Here is a 14,569-nt window from a genome sequence, read left to right on the forward strand (position 1 = left end):
CCATGAAATGAGATGACCCCCTCGAGCTTGAGCGGCTCTGGCATCTACCTCGACAATGCGCATGGCCCTAACCATCATGTGTGACATCGTTGTCACACAAGCGAGTGTGACCTCAACTGAATGTCTATGTGAAGGAAAAAGATAAGATTGACATAGGTTGACATATGTGATTCGCTTGTCATCAAAAGAAGTTGATATATATTTTTTCCAACCATTGAATCCAATGGTTTCTAGTTTTTCTATAGCCTATAAACAACAATAGTTTTTCTACCACCCACAACTCACTGTAGAATTCTCAAAAATAACAAGTTAACCAAACTTAAGTTCACACATTTTTTAAGCTGAAAAATCTGCGGAGAGAAAAAGGTTTAGGTTGGAACAAATGGACGTACCCATGGAAGAGTTTATCACTCAGTAACGAGTGAAACCCGCTGATATTGGCCCGATTTTTGGTGCATTCTAGTTTTAAATTTGAAAATAAAAAAAATCAAAATTTAGTCAATAAAACGGATTTTTGAAATTTTGAATCGAGAATGTAATCCCTGGACATACCACACCGCCCTGGCCTGTCCCCGTACTTTCCCCCACGTGGATCCCACACCGACCCAAAGCCAGGCACCCAGCCCAAGCGCTTGCGGGCCCATCGGCAACTGAGCTGTGGGCCCGGAGAGCACGCCTCACGCCGAAGCCTATATAACCCGCACCTCCTGCCACTCCCAGTCTTTTCTCCCCTTCCCACCCCATCCCTCACTGCGAGTGGCCTGGTGCGCGAGCCGCGCGAGAGGAAAAGAGGCAGAGCGAGCCTTCCGCCTCCTCCCCCCCTTCGCGAGAGAGAAAGGAGTGGGGGAGGAAAAAAAATCTTAGGGCTTTCTCGTCGATCCTCTCCGCGATTACCCCACCGATTCGTCCAATCCAATGCAGCGCGGCCCCGCGGTATCAAATCCCCCGGCGGCGGCCGCCACCGGCGCCTCCGAGAACGGTAAGAGAGCGGCCCGTCCTGTGGGGGGTTTCGGGTGTTCTTAGCGGGGGGTGCTGCTTGATATCGTCTTCCGTCGAATTCCTTGGGTTCTGGGCGGGCGATTCTGTTTCTCGGCGCAATGCGATGCCCTTCATCAAGAAACGGTGACTTCTCGGGCCCGGGGTTTCGTGGGGGATGCGGTCCCGGCTCGGCGTGCGTAGTTGCGTGTATGGTGAACGGATCGTCGATGAGACTCTTGATCGAATCCGCATGTTGCCTGGATCTGATGCGAGAGTACGCTTGGGATTTGTGATCCTGGAACGGGCAGCAGAGAGCTGTTTTAGGCCCTCTCGATCATAAGAGGGGGGGGGGGGGGGGGGGGGGGGGGGGTGGGTTCGTGTTCTTGCTTTGGCCTTTGGGTAACCCCAGAGCATGGCGCGGATCATCCATGGCTCTGTTCTGCATAGCTGGGTGAGGGTTTCTTGAATTGGACTACCTTGGATTGAGGAACACGACAGAATAGAATTTTCCATCTAGATGGTTTGAAATTCATATATATCAGTTCATATCTTGCAGGTGGATGTGATTTGTCTCGTGCGGATGGGAAATGGTCGTAGGATCCTTTATAGGTTATTATTGAACTGCCCCCCACAGTTAATTGGTGGGTCTTGTCTATTATTGTTAGGTCCTTCTTGCATTCCATTTTCTACTAAATACAAGGGCGCAGGTGAAGACATGGATTGATGCTTTAGCTCTAAACGTTGATTTGTTTTGAATAGGCTTGCTTGGTCTGGCGTAATGTTAGTCAGGGTATTAATCCTCATATGGAGACTAGAGTCCCCATCAAGCCATCTAGTCCGGTACTTGAACTTACATATGCTGTTTTTCTTTATTTGGCATATCCACATATCCCGATTCTGTAACGGTTCGACAATTCCATTAAATATTCTAAGTTGGTTATGCGGTATAGTTTATAGAAGTGCACCTTCCCCGTGTGCCTGGATGTTACTCCTGAAAGATACTTAGCTGCTGGACTGTTAATTCATTTAACAAATATCACAAGATGGAGTTGCACATTAATTTCTTCTGTTCTATGTTATCTATCTTAGCAATCTGCATCTCATACTGTGTTTTGACTCAATTGATATTTAGTGTAGTTTCTTGCTATATATGACCATGCTGCATGATTTTAGTAATGCCTCACAGTCTCACACTTCTGTTCATGAAGTAAATATTAGCTAACAGTACACCCCCAAACAATGTTTCTGCTTAATCTTGAACTCGCTTCTTTTTTTACTTTGCTTTGCATTTTCAGTGAGCAGAAATATTGGACACTCTGGCCCATCTTGCAGTGCACCTGCATATCAGTTGTTTCGCCCTGTTACTCGTTCTATGACCCGTGGGTCTGATCCTATCGTGGCTTCACCTGGTTTCAAGGCAGGAGGATCTGATAGCGCAAGCACACAAAGAAGTATTTCATATGCTTCTTTTAGCGCTCAATTAGTTGCCTCACGACTGACTGCCACTCGTACCCGGACCCCTCTAAAAGTGACTTCATCTGGTTGGAAGCCTCTTACTCAACCTGTTGCTCTGAACGAAGAGAGGAAATGTGCAAACCTTACAATCAACCCTACTGCTAAGCGTTCCAGAGTTACTTCCTCCAGAGCTGTCAAAGATTCAATCAACAATTCAGCTTCAAAAGCCAACTCAAGTGTTCCCAGTGGTGTTTACTTGATGCTTTTATCAACATAATTTTAGTAGCCATGCACTGAATCTTAACCCTTAATTATTTTATCTTATTGCAGACAAAAAGTACAGAAATGAAGATAATGTGAGCCTGGGCGATCAGTCAGATGGGGCCGTCATGCCATCTCCCACAAAGAAGCTGCAAATATGCAAAGGCCCTTCAGATGCACCTTCAATTAGGAAATCAACTATCAGAATCCTGGGTGTTAAGGGAGCTGCTCTACCACCCACAGGGAAATCTCAAGTTGAAACTCGGAAATGCTTTGCTAATGCTACAGCAGAAGTGATTTCTGCTAGTACAAACGAGATCAGTGAGCCAGATAATGCAGCTGCCCCATTGCTTGCACAGCAGTTGCCACCAGACACTGCAAAGAACTCCACTGTCATCATGCATACCCATGAAACAAGTAAAGTCAATCAGTTGGCTGCTACATGGCCAAGGGCGAACTTTCAAACTGATTACAACAAGAAGCCTTCCAATGTACCCATAATGGCTAACCAGCCCAGTGGGTTCGCTGGTGCGACTGCTCCCTTGGTGACACCAAAGATGGAAATCGGAAACATGAAGGACAGTTCCAATCCTCTCTCAAATCCTGCTTACGCAAGGGCGCTTGTAATAAAGCAGCAAGAGCAGCTCCTTCAGCAATATAAATTGGGCAGTTCACCGCAGCGACAGCATCATGGACAGCATCTCTACATCAAAGGGCCAGGTAAAGCTTTACCAATCGGCATGAAAGAACTTATGTTCTTCAGTTCTGTTTTCTGATATAGCTGGTGTTTTCTCTCTTGGCCTCTTTGTAACTGCCCTTTTGCAATTCCAGCTCTGTTTGAGAATGATGACCCGCCACCGGTCAAGCCGCTGGGAACAAGGTGCCAGCTCTGCAAGCTTGATGTTGCTTTCCGGACACAAGGGGATGCTGGCCGTGATGCCAATGCTCCACCAGTCATTGCAGTTTTGGCATGCCACCATGTGTTCCACAGCAGGTGCATTGAATCTGTTTACGGGCTCGCTGAGCCTGCTGAGTGCCTTGCCTGCCTGGAGTCCGGTGCAGCGCACTGATTGCTAACCAGATACACCAGGTATAGGATAAAGTTTCCTCTTATATTGCGTATAGAGAGGGTGCAGTATCATCTCCATTGATACAAGTTTCCGATGGTATAACGGTGCAGGTCAAGAGTCTGAAGTGCTCCATTTCTGTGGGCCTTTAGATGGTGTAAGTAGGCTACCATTGGAGTTCAATAGGGAGCTGAATTATGGGACATGTCACATGTCTGATATATATGTTTATTTATTTCTCCTGTCGTGGTCATAGGTAAAATCTGCAGTCTATTGACGCTGCCATTTTGAATAAACCTGGTGTCTGCGCTGGTTGGCTTGGTGTTGACTGATGACTTGTGAGTAGCCGCCAAACTTGCTGTTGCGGCCTACCTTTGCTGCAAGCCTGCTATATAAGAGCAACTCCAAGAGTTCCTAAAAAATTACTACAAAAAATTATGCATTGGGGTTCCGCTAAAAAAAATACTTTCCCCAAAATTTAATCTTCCCACAGCAGGTTCTTAATAATTAACTTCCCAATAGTTCAAAATCTGATCTTCACATCAACATTGATAGAGAAATTTCTGGCCCCATGAAGGTGTGAGCCCCGCCACACAAGTCGTCCAGGAAGACAAGCAACAAAGGATGATCGGTCGACAACACAACGTCCAGGGATCCGGACGACAGTGATCACCAGAAGGATGATCGGTCGGCAACGTCCAGGGATCCGGACGACAGTGAGCACCGGCTGGAAGGCGACGACAACGTACCACGACATCGGCGGCCAAGACGTGGCAACGTTCGCGTAACCGGACCCGAGTGGGCCGTGTAATTCCCTATGTTGGGCTGGACCGTCGGTTAGTATATATCCCACGACATTGGCGGCCAAGACGTGGCAACGTTCGCGTAACCGGACCCGAGTGGGCCGTGTAATTCCCTATGTTGGGCTGGACCGTCGGTTAGTATATATCTCGACCGGGAGCGTGTATGAGGCATCAAACATGTATGAGGCATCAAACATGACCGACCTCGTGTATGAGGCATCAAACATGACCGACCTCGTGTATGAGGCATCAAACAACAAACACCAGAAGCAAACACTTGATTGTCCTCGTCCCCGATCTTTTTCTTCCCCACTCCTTCTACTCCCTGCGTTCTCCTTCCTCTGCTTCCCACGCTATAGCCGTACGCTAACATTTGGTATTAGACTAAAACTCCAAGAAGGTGATGTAGTGTTTTCTCGATGAACTGACACACATGGAGGCGTGCTTGACCAACGCGCTACGCGCTGGCTGGTCGCTGCGGCGAGAAATCTGCACGTGCGCGCACTCTCTCCCCCGACGACGGATCCACACCGGACTACCTTGAGCCCACCAGCGAGCCCGTTAATAACTTCACCTTTGTGTACGCGCATACGGACATGGGCGAACATGTCGGGATGGCAGGGTCTCCGGCGTGATCCACGCGCACAAGCTCCAACCAGACCTCGACCCTTGATGCGCCTACCGCGACGACATCCAACATCACCGAGTCGAAGATCCCTCTGCAGAGGAGGACCTATAGCCGCAAGCGGAGGTGGTGGAGTCATTCGAGTCTAGTGCTATAAGCCTATCATGCTTCATGCCAAACGGGTTTGGGTCAGAAAAACCCAAAAAACTGTTGGGCCGTACCGTGCCAGCCCGAAGTGTAAAAATAGTAGTCCAGCCCGGTCCTAAACCATGTCGTGTCGGCCCATATCTTTAACCATATAAAATCAAATATTACAACCACATAAAGTTCATAGCTTAATAAATTAAATATATTAAACAATTCTAGCATCATTTGATCACATAAACTCTAAATATCACAAAAATATAAAGTATGTATCTTACTAAATTAAATAAATTAAATAATATAGACTTTATTGGGGCGTACCGGTCCAAGCCCGACCCATTTGTGCGGGACGTGTCGGGGTCCAATGGATCGGAATTTAAGGTCCGACCTAGATCCGTCTTCGGGCCATGCTAGTACAACCTATATTTATTTGTGCCAGGCCGTGCAGCTCCTATTTTCGGACTGTGCTCTTGCTGACAAAAAAAAAAGATCGGCCCATATTTACACCACTACTCTAGTCGGAGTTAACTACGAAGAGTCGAACAGTGACAACATCGCCGAGGTGCTCGCGCTACTGGAGTACAACATCCTCGTCGACTATACCTCCACCAGCAAGTCGCCCATCAAGTGTTTGACGGTGGGTTTCCCCGACGCCGACAGGACCTGCGCTTATAGATGGCCAACAGGCCGGCCCGGCACGACCCGACACGGGCCCGGGAAAGCACGACCCATCAGCCAACGGATCGGCCCGGGTATACGGGCTGAACGGGCCGTGCCTAGAGAGCCCACGTGCCTGGCCGTTGGCCCAGGCACGACCCTCTTGGCCACTTTTCGTGCCGGGCTAGCCCGCTAGGCACGCTCAAAAAAACGGGTCGTGCCAGCACCGGCCCGCTAATGTTCCCAAACAGCAGAAAATATAGATAAATTTAACCAAAGTTAAAAAAAACAGCAGAAAATATAGACAAATATAATAAATGAGCTGTTTTGTGCAATGCTGCCTCATTAAAAACCTTTCTAGGTAAAACTCACCCTTGTGAGAAACCCTAGAAAGGAAAAAAGAGTGCAGCCAGCTCAAAGTTTAATCACTAAGTTTGTATCTATTACAAATGTATATTACAATACAAAATGACTATCTCACAATCACTCAATGACAAAGGCACAAAGCAGTGAAAGCACAGATCAGATGACCACATCACAGTCTAGAAGACTAGAACTAAGTAGTAAATACCAAAAGTCACTAAGCAGTAACAGGTTCATCTTCATCAAGGAATAAGTTCTGGAATGAGTCTTCAAGCTCTGGATTGTCAACAACATGTTGTTCTCTCTTTTCTCCTAATTCCCAATCTTTTAAGCAAGTCAGCATCTCCACATTCTCAGGCAATAAGCGTCGTCGTCGCTCCTCAATTATCCTCCCTGTCAAACTGAAACAAGACTCCGAAGAGACAGTAAATACAGGAACAGACATAATATCCCTAGCCATTATGGATAAAACTGGATATGTTAGCTTGTGGTCACGCCACCAGAGAAGTATATCAAAATCATCCTCATAAGAAGTGACATTGTCACTGTCTAAGTAGGCTGAGAGCTCACAAATAGCAGATGAAGATGAAGCAGAAGGGGTAGAGCTAGGGGGGGACCAACAACACCTGAACTGGAATCTCCAAATATTCTTCTCCAAGCTTGTTTTCTTTTACCTATATGAATAGAAGGCTGAGCAGCCCTTTGAGCCCTAACTGCACCAAACTTAGTCTCATATTTAGTAAATAGTTTATACAATTCATTTTTGACATCAGCATAATATGTACTGTACTCACACCCAGTGCACTCTCCAAGTAAATGCAACACATTAAAAAACCTCTCATCTTAGCTCTAGGGTCCAGAATGAATGCATATGAATATAGCAAAGGTATGTCACTCCAGTATTTAAGGAATTTAAGTTGCATTGGAAACACAATAGTTCTAAGATTTAAATCTCTTTCACATGCTTTCAAATGAGATGCAATTTCCAGAACATGGTGAAGAACTAGTGGACTAGTTGGATAATAAACACCAGACAGAACAACAGTAGAGTCATAGTACAGTTCTAGAAACTCTAAAATCTTCTCAGCAACATACCAATGATTAGGAGGCAACAATTGTGACTCATAATGTGAATTGATGAAGACAGAAAAAACAGTTTTGTATGGGACCAAGTGTTTAAGCATCAAATAAGTAGAATTCCATCTAACATCCATATCCAAGCCAAATTTTCTGGGTCTAACACCCCTTGCTAAGCAGTACTCTTTAAATGTTGCTATTCTAGAATTAGAAGCATTTAAGAAATTAATTGCAGTTCTAAAATCTTCCAAAAAATGTTTCAGTCTCTTCATTCCAGATTTAACAATGAGATTAATGATATGACAAGCACAACGTTGATGCATAAGAGTGTAGTTAGAAGAAGGATCAGGACCCAAATAACCAGCAAACAAAGGTGTCAATGTATCCATAGCCTTTGAATTAGAAGAAGCATTGTCTAGAGTGACAGAGAAAATCTTGTCAACTAGACAAAACTCGTCAACCACAACACCAATTCTTTCAGCAATATTTTGACCAGTATGTCTAACCTCAATAAGCCTAAGACCAATGACCTTTTTCTGTAATTCCCAATCAGCATTAACATAATGACAGACAACACTAATGTAGTCCTCCTTAGCATTACCAGACCAAATATCTGAGGTTAATGCAACCGCAGAAGTAGCAGGCAACACAGAATTGATAAGAACATTACGTCGTTCAGTGAAAAGCTTCAGAAGGTCTCTAGTGGTGGTCTGTCTAGACACTTTGGTAAACCTGGGGTTATGAGCACGGGCAATATAATCCTCCCAGGCCTGTGACTCACCAATACCTAATGGAAGGTCAAGCCTAGCAATCAGACGACACAACTCAGTTCAAGCAAAAATAGGATCATATTCCCAATTGTGTAGAGAACCATCAGGATTGAAAGCAAGCCTAGACTGGACCCTAGCAGCATGATCAACCTTCTTCCTACAAGCTTTCTGGTGTCTAAGCAAATGCCCAGTACCAGCAGAAGATCTAGCAGATAAACGAGTCTTACACATTCTACAAATAGCAGCAATTCAAACATTGGACCCATTCACTTCTCAAATACCTCATCAAAATCAACCCAGACAGTAGATTTACGCTTACCAACAGATGAGGTACCAGTACCACCATCGGTGCTAGTGGAGCCGACCGGAGTATCGGTGGCCGTAGCAGGCCCTCTACCAGCGTTGGTCGGATTAGAACTTAGATCGACAGGAGCAGAGGTTAGATCGATACCGAGCAAAGCAGCAGCATCAGCCTGGATGTCGTCTTCGTCATCTGGGACAAGCCCTGCCGCGTGAAGGTCATCGTTGCCGGTGACCGGATTGACATCGTCATCATCCGCCATGGCGACCTTTACCGCGGACGGCCGAACTCCAGCACCGTCCCTCAACGGAGCACGCAGTCACCGTGCCCGATCTACCCCAGAGGAGGAAGACGAGGCATCAACAACTGACCTACAAAAGAGCAGAACAATATACAGTTAGGGTTAGGGTTAGGGTTTACGAAAGATCTAGGGTTAGGGTTTACCTGTGCTACCGGAGCCCGATGCCGGAGAGCACGGGGGCCACCCAGACGACACACGACAGACAAAGACCGATTAGAGACGACGGCGAGCGGGGGAGGGCCGGAGGGGAGGGCGAGACGACAACATGAACTCACATAGTTCACCGAGAGAGAGGGGATTGGATAGGGGAGAGGGGTTAGGGTTAGAGAGGAGCTGGTGGATCGAGGTCACCGGCGTCGGGGACGGAAGCCGAGGTCGCTGGATCGGGGCGGCGCCGCGACGGTGGGGATTCGCCGATTCGCCAAGTCAATCGCCGCCGAGTCGGGAGAGAGAGAGGGAGCAGGGAGCGAGCGGGTGCGAATGCGAGTGCGAGGGACTGAGAGGTGGGGCCCATGGGGCGAGGAGCCGAGGAGTTAAGGGGGCGGCTGGCGGCTGGCCACGGCGTCGGCTACGGGCCCCGACCGGGCTGTCCGCACAGAGCAGGCCATGCCGTGCCGGCCCACGTGCCTGGCCAGCGGCCCAGGCACGGCCTGCTCCACTGGGCTGTGCCAGTCCGGGCCCATTCCATACGTGTCGGGCCGGGCGCGAACCGGGCCAAAAAAACGGGCCTCGGGCCGGGTTAACGGGCTCGTGCCTCATGTACATCTATACCTGCGCCCGAATTTTTTGTATTTTGGTCCTTAAACAGAAGTAAAATCATGTTTAGACCTTAAAAAATTTTAATCTCAGATTTGGACCCTTAGCTCGGCGCCATAACCTATGGCGCCGAGGTAACACATGTTGGCGCCATAGTGTGTGGCGCCGAGCAATGACGTGGCGAAGCCGATGTGGCAGGCCGCGTGGCACCTAGCTCGGCGCCACAGATCTTGGCGCCGAGCTAGGATGAAATCGCGCGGCTACCTCCTCACCTCGGTTTTCTGCACGCTCTGTTTGTTTTCTCTCCGCCGCCGTTATCGCCGCGCCCTCGCCCCTACGCCGCCACGCACGGAGTCGCCACGCCGGAGCACGGCTGCTCCCTCGTCGCAACGCCGGAGGCGCTCCCTCGCCGCCCCTCTGCCGGCACGGCCGAGCCGCCACGCCCGAGCTTTCCCTCGCCGCGCCGCTCTAGCGCCGCCACGCCCGAGCTCTCCCTCGCCGCGCCGCTCTAGCGCCGCCACGCCCGAGCCACCCATCCTCCCCGCGCCGCCCGCCCTGCCGCCCTCTGCTCAAGGTATTTTATTTACGAATTTTAAAATATTTTATATGTATTTTTTGTGTTAATGTTTAGTTTGTTTTTAGTTATTTATAATTAGTTCTCATGTCATGTGCCATTTATTTGATATATGTATTTATTGGTTAGTAATGAGTTAGGTTTAGGTTATTTATTAGTTATTAGTTAGTCGTTAGTGAGTAGTTATTTATTTTGTAGCATAGTTTAAGGTTTGTGGTTTACTTGTAAGTAGTAGCTAGTGTTTATTAACATTGTTTAGCATTTATTTTGTAGCATTTATATGTTCAGCCATCGTGCTGAAGATTTATTTGCAGGTTTTAGAAACCTGAGCATATAGGGGAGGTGCTGTCCAATTTTTTTACTATATAGTGTTAGTCACATACCATATTAAATGGATATTGAGTTAGTAATCCATTTTTGCAATAGATGGAGACCCTAGTGACACTATACCATGGAGGAAGCGTGGGGATAGATGCGTGAAAGGGAATTAGGCTTACACCTAGTCCCTAATTAATTTTGGTGGTTGAATTGCCCAACACAAATATTTGGACTAACTAGTTTGCTATAGTGTATAAGTTATACAGGTGCCAAAGGTTCACACTTAGCCAATAAAAAGACCAAGTATTGGGTTCAAACAAAGGAGCAAGGGACAACCGAAGGCACCTCTGGTCTGGCGCACCGGACTGTCCGGTGTGCCACCGGACATGTCCGGTGCACCAGAGGACTCCGACTTCAAACTCTTCACCTTCGGGAAATTCCAGAGGTGACTCCGCTATAATTCACCGGACTGTCCGGTGTACACCGGACATGTCCGGTGCTCCAATGAAGAGCGGCCTCCAGAACTCGCCAGCCTCGAGAATTTATTGAAGCTGCTCCGCTATAATTCACCGGACTGTCCGATGTACACTGGACTGTCCGGTGTAACTGCGGGGCAACGGCTACGTCACGCCAACGGTCACCTGCAACAGCAATTAATGCGCGCCAGAGCGCGCAGAAGTCAGGCACGCGCGTAGTGGCGCACCGGACACTCTACAGTGCATGTCCGGTGCGCCACCGGACATCCAGGCGGGCTCAGAAGACAGAGCTCCAACGGTCGAACCCAACAGCATTGGTGACGTGGCTGTCGCACCGGACATGTCCGGTGTGCACCGGACTGTCCGGTGCACCATCGAACAGACAGCCCTCACCAACGGCTAGATTTTGGTTGGTGGCTATAAATACCACCCCATCCGGCCACTTCAAGGCGTGGGAGCCCAAGCAACATTCCAAGTCATATAATTGACATACTCAAGCCCTCCCAACCACATATATTCATTGATCCATCCTATACACAAGATTTAGACCACTACAACCAACACAAGTGCCACAAAAGAGAGAGCAAGCAAAAAAAGCTACTCATTTGAGTTTAGCGCTAGTGCCTTATGAGATTCATCGAGAGATAGTGTGTGCTTCATCTTTGTGTTCATTTGCGCGTGGAGTTTTGACTCCCATTGAACTTCCTCCAAAGTTTTGGAGGCTTGTAAAAGCTAGCAAGAGACACCAAAGATTGTGGTGGTCCTTGTGGGATCGAGAGTGATCCTTGAGAAGAAGAAGAGCTCACCGATCCTTGTGTGATCGGGGGAGAGAGGGAAAGGGTTGAAAAAGACCCGTCCTTAAGTGGACTCCTCAACGGGGACTAGGCCTTCGAGGGCCGAACCTCGGTAAAACAAATCACCCATGTCCATTGTGTTTATTGCTTGTGATTTGTTTGCTTTCCCTTGCTCTAAGTTTTTCTTGCACCATTATTTGCTAATTTCATTTGGTATTGCTTCAAGTTAAATTTCCATTTAGTGAAACAACACGTTGCAAGAAAGAACTTGTTCTAGTGCTCTTCTCATCTAAGGGTTCTTGCTTTATTATTCTATAACTTACTAGTTGTATTAATTTACCACTCCCGCATTATTTAGCAATACTCTTTTCAAGCAAGAACTTAGTTTCTATTCTCCGATATTTGTATATCTTGTTCTAACCACTAATCAAAGGATCTAGTTGGGGATAAAGTTTTAATTTTCAGGTTTCGCCTATTCACCCCCCTCTAGGCGACTTTCAATTGGTATCAGAGCTAGGCACTTCATCTTGAGTCTAACAACTCGAAGTGATGGCTCGTAAAAGATCCCAAAAGAACAAGAAGACTCCTCCATCGAACGTAACTCAAAAAGAGGTAACTCTTGAAATATTATTTGATGATTGTTCCAATTATGACTCATGGTCTACTAGTGTGATAAATGCTTTTAGAACCATAGATCCACGATTAGAACAAATTATAGACAAGAGTATTTTTCCCTCTAATTTCAATGGAAAAATTAATTCCGAGGAGGATCAAAGATGTTATCGCTTAAACTATCTAGCTTTTGACATCTTAACTAATTCTCTTAGCAAAGAAGATTATCATGCCTTTATATCAAACTATGACGAATCCGTCCATGATGCGCATGATATTTGGACTAGAATTAAAAGCAAATTTAATAAGTCCAAACATGATAGTTCATTTTGTGCTTCTACTTCCTTTGGTATTTGTGATACTAACCCTTGCAAGGAAGAAGAAGAAAATGAACAGTGGAGACCAAACGATGAATCCACCTCTCCAAAAGGTTTGTCTTCCCCTTTCGATTCGCACATGTGTTGTGTGGCTAATGCAAATGATAGCGGAAGCACAAATGAGGATGAGGAGGAAGAAAGAAGCTTTGTGCAACTCTACGCTCGCCTAAGCCAAGAAGATAAGGCGGTCATGCTCAAGCTGCTAGAAAGAGCGAAAGAGCAAGGCGAAGCTCGTCAAAGGCTAGAAAGTATTCTCTCCATGAAGATGCAATGCTTTGACGAGTTGACTAAAGAACATGAGGAGCTAAAGTGCTCTCATGTTGATTTGGTCCAAAGGTATGAAACTGTTTCAATTGAGCATGATAACGCTTTACATTGTATCGCTCAATTAGTAAATAGGAATACCTTGATTAAGGACCAAGTAGAAAAGCTAAAAGTTGAAAATCTAGCTTTTCAAGAAAAATATGATATGCTTCTATGTTCTCATGAAAATCTTATGGATGATCATATCATATTAAACATTGCTCATGAGGTTGTGATAGAAAACTTAAAATCACAACAACCTCACTCGTGCACATGTATTCAAATTGATACTACATTACCATGTGCTAATGCTTGTTGTTTGTCGACAAGCAAATCTTTTTTTGAGCTAGAACTTGCAGGAACAACTGATGATACATATAAAAAACTCAAAGAAGAAAATGAGAGGCTAAAATGAGCTTGACACAACTAAAAGGGAAGTGCATTGCTCAACCTTCTCAAGATAACCGTGATCACATGGTGAAGAAGCTTGAGACAGGAACAACCGTGGCATGCACTACATCCCTTGAAGAAAATGTCAAGGATTTGAGGATTGCCAAGAGGAAGAAACAAAAGATGAAATTCAACACTTCCTCCAAAAGCCTCAACCACGCCTCCACAAAAGGTAACATCCAAGGTAATGATCAAGCCACACTTCACATTAAGAGGTGTAGTGAATGCTTTGAAGAGGGGCACTTGATTAGGTCATGTCCCTACATTAAAAATGGCTTGATTATTAACAAGGATGATAGACTGTGTTTTAAATGCTCCAAGAAGGGACACTTGCTTAGATCTTGTCCCCATTTAAAATAAAAAGGCATAGGGTTAGAAAAGAAAGTTTTTACTAACCATGTAGCAAGCAACAAATAAGGAAAGAAGAAAACTTCAAAACTTGAAAAACGCCTATGCTACACATGCCGAAAGAAGGGACATCAATGCAAGGATTGTCCCATTGGTAACAATTCCACTCCTAGCTTGTCAATTAATTCTCATGTAACTAGGCAACCCAAAATTGCAACTTGTGCTAGAAAGGTAATGAGTTTACCTAGTGCTAACACAAAGGACTTTTGGGTTCCTAGATCTTTGTTGACTAACCGTGATGGACCCATCAAGCGATGGGTACCAAAATATGCTTGACAAGCTTTGTAGGAGAAGGAGATGATATGAAGTATTTGGGGTGCTTGAGAGAGTTCATTCAATTCTTATCAACTCAAGCTATCAATCTTCAATGATCTATATACATGATTGACCCAAGGTTATTTTTCAAATTGCTGTGTCTTAAACTCATATCATCTCGAGGAAGATATTATATGTTGTAGGAAGTGAACAGATATCATACGCGAAAAATCAAGGCCTACAGCATGGAGGAAAGCCAAAGGATGGTAACACTTATCTTTTAAGTGCAAGTATTTAAAATATCATTTCTTATGTGTCTTGTGTAGTCACATAGAAAAATTGAAGCACTTCAAATGTCTTTAAATTGATATTACCATTCTTTGAAGAATTTCCTCTCATATGGTAGTTTGCACATTCATCATTTCCATACTATGGCAATCTACA

General features: G+C 45.9%; 1 protein-coding gene across 14 annotated transcripts; it reads left to right on the top strand.

Annotated features, from left to right (window-relative positions):
* Positions 1 to 721: 721 nt before the first annotated feature.
* On the top strand, positions 722 to 4,089 carry LOC100276459 (putative RING zinc finger domain superfamily protein). 14 transcript variants are annotated; one of them, NM_001150246.3, is made up of 7 exons: positions 723 to 979; positions 1,535 to 1,619; positions 1,738 to 1,818; positions 2,274 to 2,681; positions 2,764 to 3,414; positions 3,526 to 3,784; positions 3,875 to 4,086. In NM_001150246.3, exons 4-6 carry the CDS (start codon positions 2,351 to 2,353, stop codon positions 3,762 to 3,764), a joined length of 1,221 nt encoding a protein of 406 aa, NP_001143718.1. In that variant the 5' UTR covers positions 723 to 979; positions 1,535 to 1,619; positions 1,738 to 1,818; positions 2,274 to 2,350; the 3' UTR covers positions 3,765 to 3,784; positions 3,875 to 4,086. The 14 variants fall into 14 exon arrangements, with proteins under 14 accessions (NP_001393934.1, NP_001393936.1, NP_001393935.1 ...); NM_001407005.1 differs by lacking the exon at positions 1,738 to 1,818 and having other exon boundaries at positions 722 to 979; positions 3,875 to 4,000; XM_035966813.1 differs by having other exon boundaries at positions 3,526 to 4,089.
* The last annotated feature ends 10,480 nt before the right edge of the window (positions 4,090 to 14,569 follow it).

The sequence above is a fragment of the Zea mays genome, chromosome 4 (assembly GCF_902167145.1).
Source record: "Zea mays cultivar B73 chromosome 4, Zm-B73-REFERENCE-NAM-5.0, whole genome shotgun sequence".
Classification (NCBI taxonomy): Eukaryota; Viridiplantae; Streptophyta; class Magnoliopsida; order Poales; family Poaceae; genus Zea; species Zea mays.